The sequence below is a fragment of the Anolis sagrei genome, chromosome 2 (genome assembly GCF_037176765.1).
Source record: "Anolis sagrei isolate rAnoSag1 chromosome 2, rAnoSag1.mat, whole genome shotgun sequence".
NCBI lineage: Eukaryota > Metazoa > Chordata > Lepidosauria > Squamata > Dactyloidae > Anolis > Anolis sagrei.
In genome coordinates, this window is record NC_090022.1 from 77,089,135 (window position 1) to 77,102,742 (window position 13,608).

General features: G+C 42.5%; 1 protein-coding gene across 1 annotated transcript; it reads left to right on the forward strand.

Annotated features, from left to right (window-relative positions):
* The first annotated feature begins 4 nt into the window (after positions 1–4).
* Positions 5–8,234, forward strand: RAB24 (RAB24, member RAS oncogene family). The gene is made up of 9 exons (XM_060765638.2): positions 5–153; positions 1,609–1,815; positions 2,343–2,411; positions 3,362–3,440; positions 4,464–4,531; positions 5,389–5,488; positions 6,421–6,471; positions 7,090–7,149; positions 7,762–8,234. The coding sequence occupies exons 2-9, from the start codon at positions 1,699–1,701 to the stop codon at positions 7,827–7,829; spliced, it is 612 nt and encodes a 203-aa protein (XP_060621621.1). The 5' UTR covers positions 5–153; positions 1,609–1,698; the 3' UTR covers positions 7,830–8,234.
* The last annotated feature ends 5,374 nt before the right edge of the window (positions 8,235–13,608 follow it).

Genomic DNA, 13,608 nt, shown 5'->3' on the forward strand with positions numbered 1-13,608 from the left:
AGGCCCCGCCCCCCTTGGCCACTGGCGCCCGGGAGGTGGCTCGCGGGGGTCCCTGCTGCCGTGCCTTCTTCTCTCTCTCTCTTGTCTTTCCCCTTCTTCCTTCCTTCCTTCCTTCCCGCGCGCTCCGCCCGGCTCCAGCGCCATGAGGCCGGGGTGAGTGGCTCCCCGGGGACCCTGGGGATACGGTGGCCGAGAGCAGCCCTCCTTCCTTCCGCGCGAGGGGTATGGCTCCCATCTAACATGGGGCGCCTCTTACGCCATCCTCTCTGCTCAAAAGGTGCCCCCCCCCACTCCTGAGCTGCCCCTCCCCACTGCCCCCTTTGTGTCGCTGGGAGGGCAAAGGGGAGTCCTGCCGCTATTCCTCCTCCTCCTCTTTCCCTATGATTTCTTCCATGGAGCTTCCCGTCCTGCTCGCGATGCAGGGGCTGAGCCCTCCTTTCGGTGCCAGGGCTTTGGCTCATAGGCCTTGCGCTCCTCTCAGAAGGGAGACTGGCTTGGGAGCAGAGGAGAGGGGTCAGGCCTTCCTCTACCACTTGGGGGGCATCTATGTTGTGTTGTGTTAGATACCACTTGAATCGCTAGGGCTGAATGACATCTAATCTCCCGCGGATTGTAGTTTTACAAGGTCTTACGCCTCCTCTGCCGAAGAGGGCTGGTGCCTCACCAAACTACAACTCCTATAATTCCATAGTATTGAGCCATGGCAACTAAAATGGGGGCAGACTGCACAGGGGAGACTTCTTAGAACAGGCATCCCCAAACTGCGGCCCGCTAGCTGTTTGGGCCATCAATTCCCAGAATTCCTGACAATTGAACAAGCTTGTTCGGGCCTCTGGGAGTTGGAGGCTCAAACAGCTGGAGGGCCGCAGTTTGAGGATGCCTGCCTTAGAATCATAGAGTTGGAAGAAACCTTGTAATCCAACCCCATTCTGCCAAGAAGCAGGAAAATCACATTCAAAGCACCCCTGACAGATGGCCATATTGCCTCTGTTTCAAAAGCTCCAAAGAAGGAGCCTCCACCACACTCTGGGGCAGAGAGTTCCACTGCTGAACAGCTCTCACAGTTAGGAAGTTCTTCCTCATGTTAGGTGGAATCTCCTTTCCTGTAGTTTGAAGCCATTGTTCTGTGTCCTAGTCTCCAAGGCAGCAGAAACCTCTGGAGGGGATGCAGTGGCTGGATGGCAATCTGTTAGGGTGCATTAATTGTGTCTTCCTGCATGGCAGAAGGGACTAATGCTAATAATAATAATGCTAACTTTATTTTTGTACCCTGCCTTCATCTCCCCAAAGGGACTCAGAGCAGTTTACCTATGACACAAAGTGCCGAAAAACAATGCATAAAATAAACAGTACAATACAAAAAAGTAAAACCAATAGCATATAAAAACAACAATTACTCAGAACATCACCCAATAAATAACCTACTGCCATAAGACATGGCCAAACTGTAAACAAGGCAAAAGAATGGGATAGTGCAAATTGTAGCTAAGGAACAAGGGGATGGGATGAAAGTGCAGTGCTGGATGGCCCTTGAGGTCTCTTCCACCCCTCAGATTCTAAGCTTCTATCATCTTTCCATTACGGCTTCCTTTTCTCATCTTCTTGCAGATGAGCTTTGGGGGCTGTGCTGCATGACTGACTTCTTGCTGAGGCAGTGGCCCTCTGGGACCCCATCGGAGGGCAGCCCCTGGCAGGAGGATGAGTGGCCAGCGGGTGGATGCCAAGGTTGTGATGCTGGGCAAAGAGTACGTTGGCAAGACCAGCCTGGTGGAGAGATATGTCCACAACCGCTTCCTCGTGGGGCCCTACCAGAATGTGAGTACTTCCTTCATGATGGCAGAGCTTCTTGGGCTGAGCACTCCATCGTCCTCCCTCGGCTTCTACTGTTCCCATAATACCTTTTGAGTTTTTACACTTAAGATTTTTCTTTTTGTAACATATAGACACATTTGAACAGATAGTTTTAACTTCAGGGAAATCTTGGGAGAGTGCAAAAGTACTTACTGTCAAAGAGACATCTTGGATCCAGGGGGCGGGGGGGGGGCACCTTTATATGTCTGTGTCAGTTTAAAGAAATTTTGCAAGAAAATTCAGGGAAGTTACTAATGCACAAAAATATTTGTTAGCTTGCCTTTCAAAGACATGCCTCTGTTAGTCATTTGTGAAACATCAGTAACCTGAAAAGGGGGAAAAGGACATAACCCTTTCTCCTTACAAAAGCTTCCTTGTTTTGTAAATCCTCATTTCCTTTGGGAGCAATAGGTACTTGATGCATCAATGGTTGCTTACAAGGGACTGATGGGATGGTGTAACAGAGTTAATAACTACTCTTCTTGTTTTAGACTATAGGTGCTGCCTTTGTGGCCAAAGTAATGTCAGTGGGAGGCCGGACGGTAACTTTAGGAATCTGGGTAAGTCAGAATTGAAGTGGAAGCTATATAAGCTTTACAGCACTGGAGAATGTTTGTTGCAGATACTGCTGTATTGAAATGGTTTTTTGTAGGATAGGAGGCTAGGTCTTGCAAATCTGAACTTTTGTCCCCCAAACCTTATACACAATGCCGTTATTGCTGTTATTGTTTATTGTTGTGTTGCGGGCTCGGCCTCATGTAAGCTGCACCGAGTCCCTTGGGAGATGGTAGCGGGGTACAAATAAAGTTTTATTATATTATTATAATTCTAAGAGTATTTGGGCTAAATCCAACATTAGTTCTTCCCAAACTACACAAATTGAAACAAAAGTGAGTCACTTAAATCCTGTTGATTTCAGTGGACCTGCTGTGGATGTTAGTCATGTCAAGTTGTGCCCTTTTGTTGTGCTTTAATTGCTGTAATTTTATTTCCTTAAGCTTATTCCCCAGCAAAATCATAGCAGCCCCCTCCTTCCTGACCTTCAGGAAGAAAGTAAAAACTTGGTTATGGGACCAAGCCTTTAGTGCAATATGAGTAGAATCATCGAATTGGAAAATACCTTGTGGGCTATCCAGTCCAACCCCCTGCCAAGAAACAGGAAAATCTCATTCAAAGCAGAGTATATAGAATTGTGAAATGACTAATGGAATGGCCTTGGATTTGATTCTGAATGATGTGATTTTAATAATTGTTTTCATATTGATATTGATTTTTGTTTTTAATGTATATGTTTATTTTTATTGTATGAACATATGTGTATGGTATCATATTGCTGCCGTTTTGTAAGGCCGCTCTGCCTCCCCCTTTAGGGGTGAGAAGAGCAGGATATAAATGTAGTAAAAAATCAAATAATTTTAATATATTACTTGGATGAAGAGTATGTGTAGAACTCTTCAGTCCTTTGCTCATAAGTCCCAAATATGACTTCCTCCCTCTTCCTATGTTTTAGGATACAGCTGGCTCAGAAAGGTATGAGGCCATGAGCCGGATATATTATCGTGGGGCGAAAGCTGCCATTGTATGTTATGGTAAGAGGTCTCTTGCATTTCAAAGCACACATGTAGCACTGGATTTCCAGTACTTAGAGAATATTCTTCTCCTGAGTGACCACACTGTTGCAGTTGGGTTGGTTGATCTAGCAGTCTCATTTTTACACTGTGGATTCAGAACCCAAATGGGGCCCCCATTTGGGGCCCCCTCAGATTTGGGGGTCTCAAAAGATTTGGCAACTGTAAAAGGTTTCTGAACGCCACCCATTTACATAAATCTGTTAGCAACAGAATGCAGTGTTTACAGGGGATTCTACAGACAATGCTTCAGCTGTATGCCATAAAAAGAAAAATCAGCCTGTTTAGCAAGCCTTACAAATGCTCATTTATTATCATTAATGTTTTGTTTTTATACTTATTTTGTATACCTGGTTCATGTAAACATTTCTCAGGTGGAAAGGGGTTGTCAGTGGGAAAATGTTTAAGAAGCCCTGGCTTTGCAGATTGGGAGAAAGCTGTATTAGGCAGAATTATTCTGAAGGAAGTCTGTGTGTAAAGCTTTGAAAATCCTATCAAATTAGGTGGTGTGTTACTTTAAATGGGATGTCTTGCTCCAGCAAGGCAATATCAATATGTGTCCTTTGAGGGACTCCTGATCTCTCTGCACTACTATTACGTTCTTATAGTAATAGATTAATCTATAGCAGTGGTTCTCAACCTGTGTGTCCCCAGATGTTTTTGGCCTTCCAACTCCCAGAAATCTGAACAGCTGGTAAACTGGCTGGGATTTTTGGGAGTTGTAGGCCAAAACACCCGGGACCACAGATTGAGAACCACTGATCTATAGACATGTACAGTTTCTTTACATATGTCTGCCCAGGTCACAGTTTCCAACTGAGAACTTCTGTTCAAAGGCTGTGGTGATGGCTCTATCGTGAGCCACTGAGGGATGGGAATGCATGACCCTTTGTGTTTGCTTGATGTTTCTTTGACTACACATGGGTGAATGAAATTATATATTCTGGGGTGGGATTTAGTCATGGCACCTCCTCACTTCCACAGATCTTACCGATAGCAGCAGTTTCCAGAGAGCAAAATTCTGGGTGAATGAGCTGCAGAACTTTGAGGAGGTAAGTAGATTTCCATTTCGAGGCAGGGAAAAGGGCATGCTTGAGTGTTTGCAGAGTGCAGGGAATGTTGGCCTTGCTGAGAAGCTTAGTCCTGTCTTGTATATGAAACATATTGATTCCAATCCTTGTGTGAGGCTCTTGAGACACTGGGAAATATGGCCCTGGGCTATTCATAGAGTCATAGTCGGAAGAGATCTCTTGGGCATCCAGTCCAACTCCCTGCCAAGAAGCAGGAAAATCACATTCAAAGCACCCCTGACAGATGGCCATCCAGCCTGTTTAAAAGCCTCCAAAGAAAGAGCTTCTACCATACTCTGGGGCAGAAAGTTCCACTGCTGCACAGTTCTCACAGTTAGGAAGTTCTTCCTCATGTTCAGGTGGAATCTCCTTTCCTGTAGTTTGAAGCCATTGTTCTGTGTCCTTGTCTCCAGGGCAGCAGAAAACAAGCTCCTTCCTCCCTATGACTTCCCCTCACATCTTGATATGTGGCCCTCATCATATCTCGTCTCAGCCTTCTTTTCTGCAGGGTAAACATACCCAGCTCTTTAAGCTGCTCCTCATAGGGCTTGTTCTCCAGGCCCTTGATCATTGTTTAACTACTTGCTAGTATTTTAAATTTATGTTCCATGCTGTAGAAATTTCAAAGCAGCTTATGTGGGTACCAGTCTCAACATTCCCTGAGCTCAGTTAATTGTGTGTGTCTTGGATTTACATTTGGGACATTACGAGAGACTGCTTCAGCATATCATTGACTTGTCTCTGGAGCTTAATTTGTTTGGATATGCAGATTTGGGGACAGAGATGAGATAATATATCTACTTGTGTGCAAGTATTGGCCTTGTTCTCTTCCTTTCTAGAACTGCAGGATCTATTTATGTGGCACAAAGAGTGACTTGTTGGATGAGGACAGGAGAAAAAGGGAAATCGATTTTCATGACGTGCAGGACTATGCAGATGGTTTGTCTTCTTTATTCATTGCTTGGAGAAAGGAACCAGTTTTCATGACACTCTAATCTGAGATCTATGGCAGCTCCTCTTGGGAGTGAGTTATTAGCAGTTCAGAAAGAAATTGAATGGTCCCTGAAAACATGAAAATGTTTTCCTCTAGGCCAAAATCTCTCTAGGGAGTGGGGCTTTGGCAGTACCTAAGGGGCTAAATGGAGATGCAGGGAAGACAGCTGTCATGGATGCAGCAGTGAGTGGGTTGTGTTTGGGCTATATAAAGTAATCAGCTATAAGCCCTTAGAGAAAAGCTGGTGGTGGCAACCTCAATAAGGAAATTGGCCACACAGTACCCATAGGTGGAATGGATAAAATCACAGTGCCTAGTTGCTTCTGTGACTCCTCTAACCTCTCCAGGTTCCCTAGACTGTCCTTGTTCTTGATGTTCACCTTTTAAATATGTTGCAGGTCCAGTTTGACATAAAAAAGAATCACAGCTTAAATTCACTGTTTAATTGGGAACAAAATCTTCTTTTTAAAGATTAAAAGTTGACTTTGTGTCATTTCAAGGTTGTTAGGTTTGGCAGCCAGCAGGGTTTCTGGAAAATTGCAGCCCTGCCTCTGTTGTCCTTCTTTGTCATAAGGCTTGGACGAAGAAATTGGGAGGAAGCTGACCAGAAATGTGGAAGGTGGACTGCATTGTAGAAAGTTACTAAACTTCTAGTTAGGGAATGTGTGATCCTCAGGATGTTGTTGGACAGCATCTCTATTAATTGGCTAGACTAGCTAAGGCCAGCAAGATCCAAAGGATTCAAACATGCCTCAGCTTTACAGCTGTATTGATGGCCTAAATCTGGGTGTCCTGTGGGAACAGCATCACTGATGCTTGGGGAAAGTTTTACTGCAGAATAAAACACCTCTACTCTCCTAATATGTTGTGCTTTCAGAGATCAAAGCTGAGCTGTTTGAAACTTCTAGTAAGACTGGTCAAAATGTGGGTGAGTATCTTCCTTATCATGTCACCAAACAGACATAAAAAGAAACTGGCAATTTTGATTCACTCTCTTCCCCAAACTAACTGAACTACCAGTGACTCACTATGAAGATAAAATGGGGATGTATATGCCTTGAGTTCATTGGAGGAATGATGGGATCCTTGTACAACAAAGTAACTTTAATAACTACTAAAACAGATCTTGTAATCTTGGAAAATCACATCTAGGAATTGCTCATCTGCTGAAATATAAGCAAATGGGTTGTAGCTGTCCTTTGTTTCAGCAGCTCCTGCCTGTGGTAAATTGAGTCACTTTATTTCCTGATGTGGATGTACGAGTATGATATTGAGTTGCTGCCTTGCCTTCTGTTCAACTAGAGCTGCAACATGATTCTGAGCAGATTTTCTTACATATTGAGTTCAAGAATATAACTGCATGTGGACAGATAGTACGGGATAATTCAAATGTATGTTTCTCAAATGGCTTAATTTGCTGATGTTTGCTTAAGGAAAATGTGAGGTGGATTTTTCTGGGCATTTCAGTTTTCTGAGTTCAGCTCTGCTCGTTTGTTTGATGCTGAAGACAACTGTAGGTGAGACAAAAACTTGTGTCATTTTGTAGATGAACTCTTCCAGAGGGTGGCTGAGGATTATGTGCAATTCACTGCATTTGAGATGACAGGTGAGCTTTTGGACAAAATTCTTGTTTTTATAATTTCTGAAAACAGTTATATGCATTGATCTGTGTTCCTCTGTTACAGAGAATAAGTGTCATAATGTGAGGATGTTTATTACACATGCAGGAAGCAGAGGGTTAATGAGATGGTTCCCAAACATTACTTTATTGGTTTGTCAGTAACACAGAGAGTTGGGGGCATATGCACTTCCTGTTATGTTCAACTGATGAGGGAAGAACAAGACTCTTCTGCGATATACAGGCCCTTTTAATTTCAGGGCCACATGTAGCCTGTCCAGACATTTTTGTAACCTCTCTTCCTGCTCCATGTCAAGATTTGTATAAAAAAATAGACCCTGGAAACTCCAGAAACAGCACTTTTCTGTTCAAATGAATTGTGCCCTGACACTCCCCATGCCTTTCCATTTTTAGAAAAGAGACTTCTAGACACTTTGGTTTTACTTACGCCATTTAAAAAAAATGAGGTTGATCTAGGTCCCAGGGATGGGAATTTGACCTTGAGACCTCAGGGCTAATTTTTCTTCTCTGTAAAATGAAAATCCTGCTTCTACGATTAGTACAGATCTTGCCTAAACTGTGTTTACATTCTGCTTTCAGAGGAAAAGGGACTGGATTTGAACCAGAAGAACCCCAACACTTACTTTTACAGCTGTTGCCATCACTGAGTTCCTGGAATAATAGCACCCTGCGCTCTTCTGGAAAGTCCCTGCATTTTGCCTGCGGTTCAGAATATCCAATCTTGGACATCTAGAGCATCACATTCTGGCACTTCTCCTTGGAATTGGGGGAGAATTCAGCAGAACCTGTTTTGTTTTTGTAAATACTGCAAGACTTGCTGCCTTGTTGACCAGAGGCCATGATTGCCTTGTGTGCCCATCCCCACCAGAGGCTGAGTGAATTCTTAAAGCATACCAGGGATTGCTTTGTTGTCTCACTCACAGTTGTCTCCGAAGAAGAGATCCTTTGCTGGCTGTGGTCAAGTTTACCATTTTGAAGGTGTTGCCTGATTTTTGCTAATTTAAATAGCTTCTAATAAGTTATATACATGTAAATAAAAGAGCTTTGCAGTCCTGTGTTGTTGAGGAGTATGTTACAGCTGTTTTTTCATTATAGATAGCATACCATTTTAAGACTTCTCTAATGAAGAATTTATCAGAGCAGATGGAATTAAATATTCATTTGTCATTATGGCTGAAAATGCCATTATTTTGAATCAAGAGCAATATTTCTGTTTTTCATAGAGTATATGGGATGGGCAAAGGGTTGCATGTGCCTATAGTAGTAAAACATAATTGCCAAAAAGTTCTGCTTTGAAATGCTGCAAAATGATGTCTAATATGTGGAGTATTTAGAGCCTCACTGGATCCTACCAGGGATCAAAACAAAAATGTGCTAAACATCTTCTAGGGACCTAGGAAAGTCCCAAAACATACCCCATGCCCCTACAAAGATTTGGGGACAAAGCATTTTTTTGACATGCCGTGGGAGTGCAGCCCTCTTGTCCTCCACAGTTGTCCACTTCTGCTCTAGAGATTGTATGGATCTTTTGATTCCCAAGCTCCCAACAGTCAGCAATTGACTGTCTTGATGGAAAAAGATGGGGTATAAACAAGTAATTCCATGTAATGATAGGATGGTGAGGAGAAAAGTTGATTCCAGAATGATGTGTAACTTCAAAGTCATTTCTGACCTATTGCAAACTTAACACAGTGTTTTCTTTGTAAGATTTGTCCAGAAGAGTTTTGCCATTGCTTTTGCAACACCAAAGTAGGGAGCTAGGTCCCTTTTCTGAAAAAGCTTCTATCAAGCGCTGTTATTTCCAGGAAGTTGTGAGGTTGGCTTAGTTGGAAGCAGGCTGGAAAACATGTCACTTCCTGATTCACCCAGGACAGAAAAATCCCAACAGTGCTGATTCATACTGTCACTATTTCTGAAAGCAGATTGTTCAATGAGTTCACTATGGTTGGGATGAGTACAATGAGCCTTTCATACAGGAGTTTTTCTTGATTATTTTAAGGGTTGGGGGGGGGGGGGAGTCCTAGACCATTCCTTTTAAAAACTTCCAACCTTTAGGGCAAGATGAACAATTCCCCCTGCTCCAATATTATTTGAAAACAGCTTCCACTAACCCTTGGCAAAGTGGGATGATAGGAGAGCTACATATGGCCTACCCCATTCTTTTGTACACATTTACTTTTTAAAGTGCATTTTGGTTTCCAAAGAACATAAAGTGAAGACAATGTCTTTCTAGTTTGCTTGGAATAACAACCAGAATTATTTAGGGTATTAAGAGCAAGAGGAACCTTTAAAACAATCACTATAGTGAATGTAGAGAAAGATTAATACTGATCACAAGGCATGCCTGTTGCTTTCGAGCATTTCTAAAATCCCAGACTTTTTAGGACTACACAAATGAGGTAGCAATGTCCTTGCATCAATGCAGTGTCAACTGCTATAATGGGCTCACTCTTTTCTAAAGTGACTAAACATAAAGAATGGATGCTTACCTGTAACTCTGTTTCTTCGAGTGGTCATCTGTGAAATTCACACCTGTGGTAGTTTCCTGCAGTCAGCTCAGAATTTTCTGGAAAGCCCTCAAAGATATAGGGCTGCAGCCCTGTCCACACTCCCCATGAGTATATAACCAGTGGGAGGGGCTGTAGCCTCAGTTCCCGTGCCGCAAACAGTAGTTAAAGAAGCAAGGTATGATAGGAAGCGGGAAAGATGGGCTGGATGTGCGAATTTCACAGATTACTACCTGAAACATGGTTACAGGTAAGCAACCACTCCTTCGTGTTCTGAAAATCGCACCTGGGATACAAGTAGTGAACTACTAACCCAGGATGGTGGGCATCATGCCACTGAAGAAAACAGGATCACTCTGCTGAAGGCCACATTCTTCTTGGAAAGAACATCCAACTTGTAGTGAGTAGTAAGCAGGGTAGACCAAATGGCTACCTGACAGACATCTTCCAAAGGAATGCCCCTCAACAATGCAGTTAACATAGTGACAGCTCTTGTGGAGTGGTCTTAATCTGCAATGGTAAATTGCCCAGCAAGCTGGTATGCTAACCAAATAATTGACACAATCCATTAAGATAGCCGCTGAGGAGAAATTGGAAGGCCAGGCATCCTTCTGATATTTCAGGAGCAGTCTGGGCAATTTTCTAGATTCAGCCATTCTCTTTACATAAAATGCCAGAGCTCTGTGGACATCTAAATAACGCAGTGAGCGTTCTAACGGTGTAGATGGATCATCAAAATAGGAAGAGTTCTGAGCTTGATTCCAAAACTGCTGCTTTCACGGACAAAGGGAACTGAGGCTACAGCTCCTCCCACTGGCTATATACTCATGGGGAGTGTAGGCAAGGCTGCAGCCATATAACGTTGAAGGCTTTCCAGAAGATTCCAAGCTGGCTGCGCAGGAAACTACCACAGGTGCAATCTTCACAGAGACCTCGAAGAAGAATGTAAACAGATGCTATTTATAGCTTGCTGTAATGTCCATATACTCTCCAGATTCCAGGGGTTTGCCATCTCCCTCCATAATTCAATCAGTTTGGTATTCTTCAACTACTGTAACTTCAACTACTACTGTTCCTTGCACTGTTCAGTTTTTCCATGTCTGCCTGTTCATAATGTATGGTGGTATATGGAGATAAAGGCTTGCAGCCTACACATTGACTCAACAAAAGTAGGTGGGTGGGGCTAGTAAATCAGAAACCAATTGAATTCTTCCTGCAGAGCAAAGAACCCATGAAGCTAACTTCCTAACGACAGCACTGCAAACGTAACAGTTTTACAGCACACTTAGAATTTGTATAGGAAACAGACACCCAGAATTTCCTTATGTACAGATCTTGTGTACATTGTTTCTGTCATGTAATAAGTCTGTTGAATTGCAAGTGTGCGCTTCCCTTTCTTCCTAGCTTTCATCTTTATTTTTTAAAAGAAAAGTTTATGTCAACTTCACATGAAGGCAAGGATGACTTTCCTTTGCGGATGTCAAAAACTGAAGGGCCTTCCGTTAGCCCAATATGTCATGAAGCCAACACAATGAACTTTGAGAGGCATGGTTTGGGCTAGAATATCCAAAGCCTTATTGAGCATGAACAACTACCTGGATAATTGCTTTGAATTTCATAGTCACAGAAGCTAGAAAAACTTGTTGAAAGGGAAAAATTGCCACAGTTGTTTGATTCAATATTTTCCAGCTTCCTTCTTAAATGAATAAACACCACACATCTTAGAAGCTGACTCAATGTTTTGTAATACTTTTAAGTACATGATGGAACAGTTCTTCCTTGCTAAGACTACCCGTCCTCACCATCATTGTTCAACAATTTTGTATTTTTGACCTGAAGCAACTACAAAAGCCTCCTCTTTTTCATGTTAAGAGACTGCTAGTTCACTGCATCTCCGGGGAGGTTTCAGAAGAGTTGCCCTGCAATTTTGTGTGAGGCCAGGAAGATTTTAGTGCCACACATAACAAAAATCACATGATAATAGAATGTAGTTCAAACTCCATCTGTAATCAGATTTCAGAATGTAGGTATAGGGATGGACTCAGATTTCAGCATGTGGAACTGGGTAGACTGCTGCTCCCTACTGCAAGGCACCCCATTGAGTGAGATAGCAACCCCTGCCTGAGTGAGCTGCAGTACAGGAGGAAAGGGGGAACTCTAAAAATTTGGCAGAGGCTCTCCTGGGTTCAATATTTCCACCAGCAGATTCTGGATGCAGCTCAAGTTGTCTAAAGAGCAGAACTGGCACTCTGAAAACAGCATTTCTTCTTCTTTTGCTAGGTATTACAACATGCAAAATACATTCCAAGCAAGTTTACAGGTCAATGGACAGAACGTCCTAGTTGGTATGCTCAGGATTTTAGCCTGCACTAAAATTTCTCCCTCACCTAGCAGTGAAGATCACTGAGCATACTGTATGTGCTTCTACATAAATATACATAAGATTGCTCTACACATCTGCAATTTCTCTGTTGAATTCTTTTCCAGGATCATGTTTCAATAAAGTGGATTTTCCTTCTATCAGCTTTTTCTACTGTCCAGTTTTGGTATCCATATGAAGGAATAATAAATATAATTGATGGCTGTAAATTTGATATGCATAAATTCATTGCACCATAAAACCCAACAACAAAACCATCCAAAAAACAAACAAACCCTGCAATAGGTTTTTAAACTTTATGTGACTGTGGAGCAGAACAGAAAATCCACATCTGTATGCTTGTCCACTACGCCCTGCCTCATGTACAGAGGAAGAATTGTTGGAGGCTATAGACAATGCCATTGCTGTTGCCTGTTTTTGGTCAAAAGATATTTAGCCACCTGCACTCCTATTTTTATCGGTTTGATGCTAATTTATGCAATGCCTTTGAAATGAAATAAAGCTTTTAAAACTACGGCTGAGATTTTGCTCAAAGTTGATGGAAGAGAAAGTCTCAGTGATGGTGTTATGCAGAATTATACACTATCACCCGTCACAATATGACTCCTACTTGTAACATGGGGGCTTCAGTACCTAAGAATTACCAGTTCATTTAATATGTTGCATGAATGGTTGGCACTGTAGGAAGCTGGCCATTCATTGAGCTATTTGCTTAATTTTATATCCTTTCACTCCCAAATGAGTCAAAGCAGCTTATAATTCATACCAAATTAAACACACACCAAAGGTTTTAATTAAATTGTAGTAAAGCTATCAATAACACTAACAATATTTAATGTGTGCTCCCAGTTGATGTCAAATGCCAGATCCCCTTCATCCTAGGCAGAGTGACCAAAGGTCAGTGGCCACCTTTCTGCTTCTGTATGGTAGAATACAAGTCTTAATTGACCATGAGTCTCAATTGTAGATTTTAATGTCTAGCTTTTATGCTGATTTTAAAAACTTGAGACAAACGACAAGGAGGATTAGGGTCTGTTTGTGGAGTTCATTTCCCATTAAGTACAAGGTTGAGAAAGTTAGCTTTCAGAAACAGATGCTAAAGAGGTGAATGACCATTTAAAAATGGGAATTGCAACCCAACAGCACTTGTGGTTCTGAGACTGGAGAAAAGTTATAGGATATTTTAACATCAGGCATCACATTACAAGCCTTTTATCTAAATTGAAACCTATCTCCTGACTAAACAGAACAAACTGCAGACTTTCAGATATTATATCACAACTCTTTTCAGCTCTAGTCATGATGTTGAATGATTTCTTCGCGTCAGGAGCGATTTGGGAAATGCAAGTCGCTTCTGGTGTGAGGGAATTGGCCGTCTGCAAGGACATTGCCCAGGGGATGCCCGGATGTTTTTGAAGCTTTACCATACTTGTGGGAGGCTTCTCTCATGTCCCCACATGGGACGCTGGAGCTGACAGAGGGAGCGCATCCGCGCTCTCCCCGGATTTGAACCTTTGACCCGTCAGTCTTCAGTTCTGC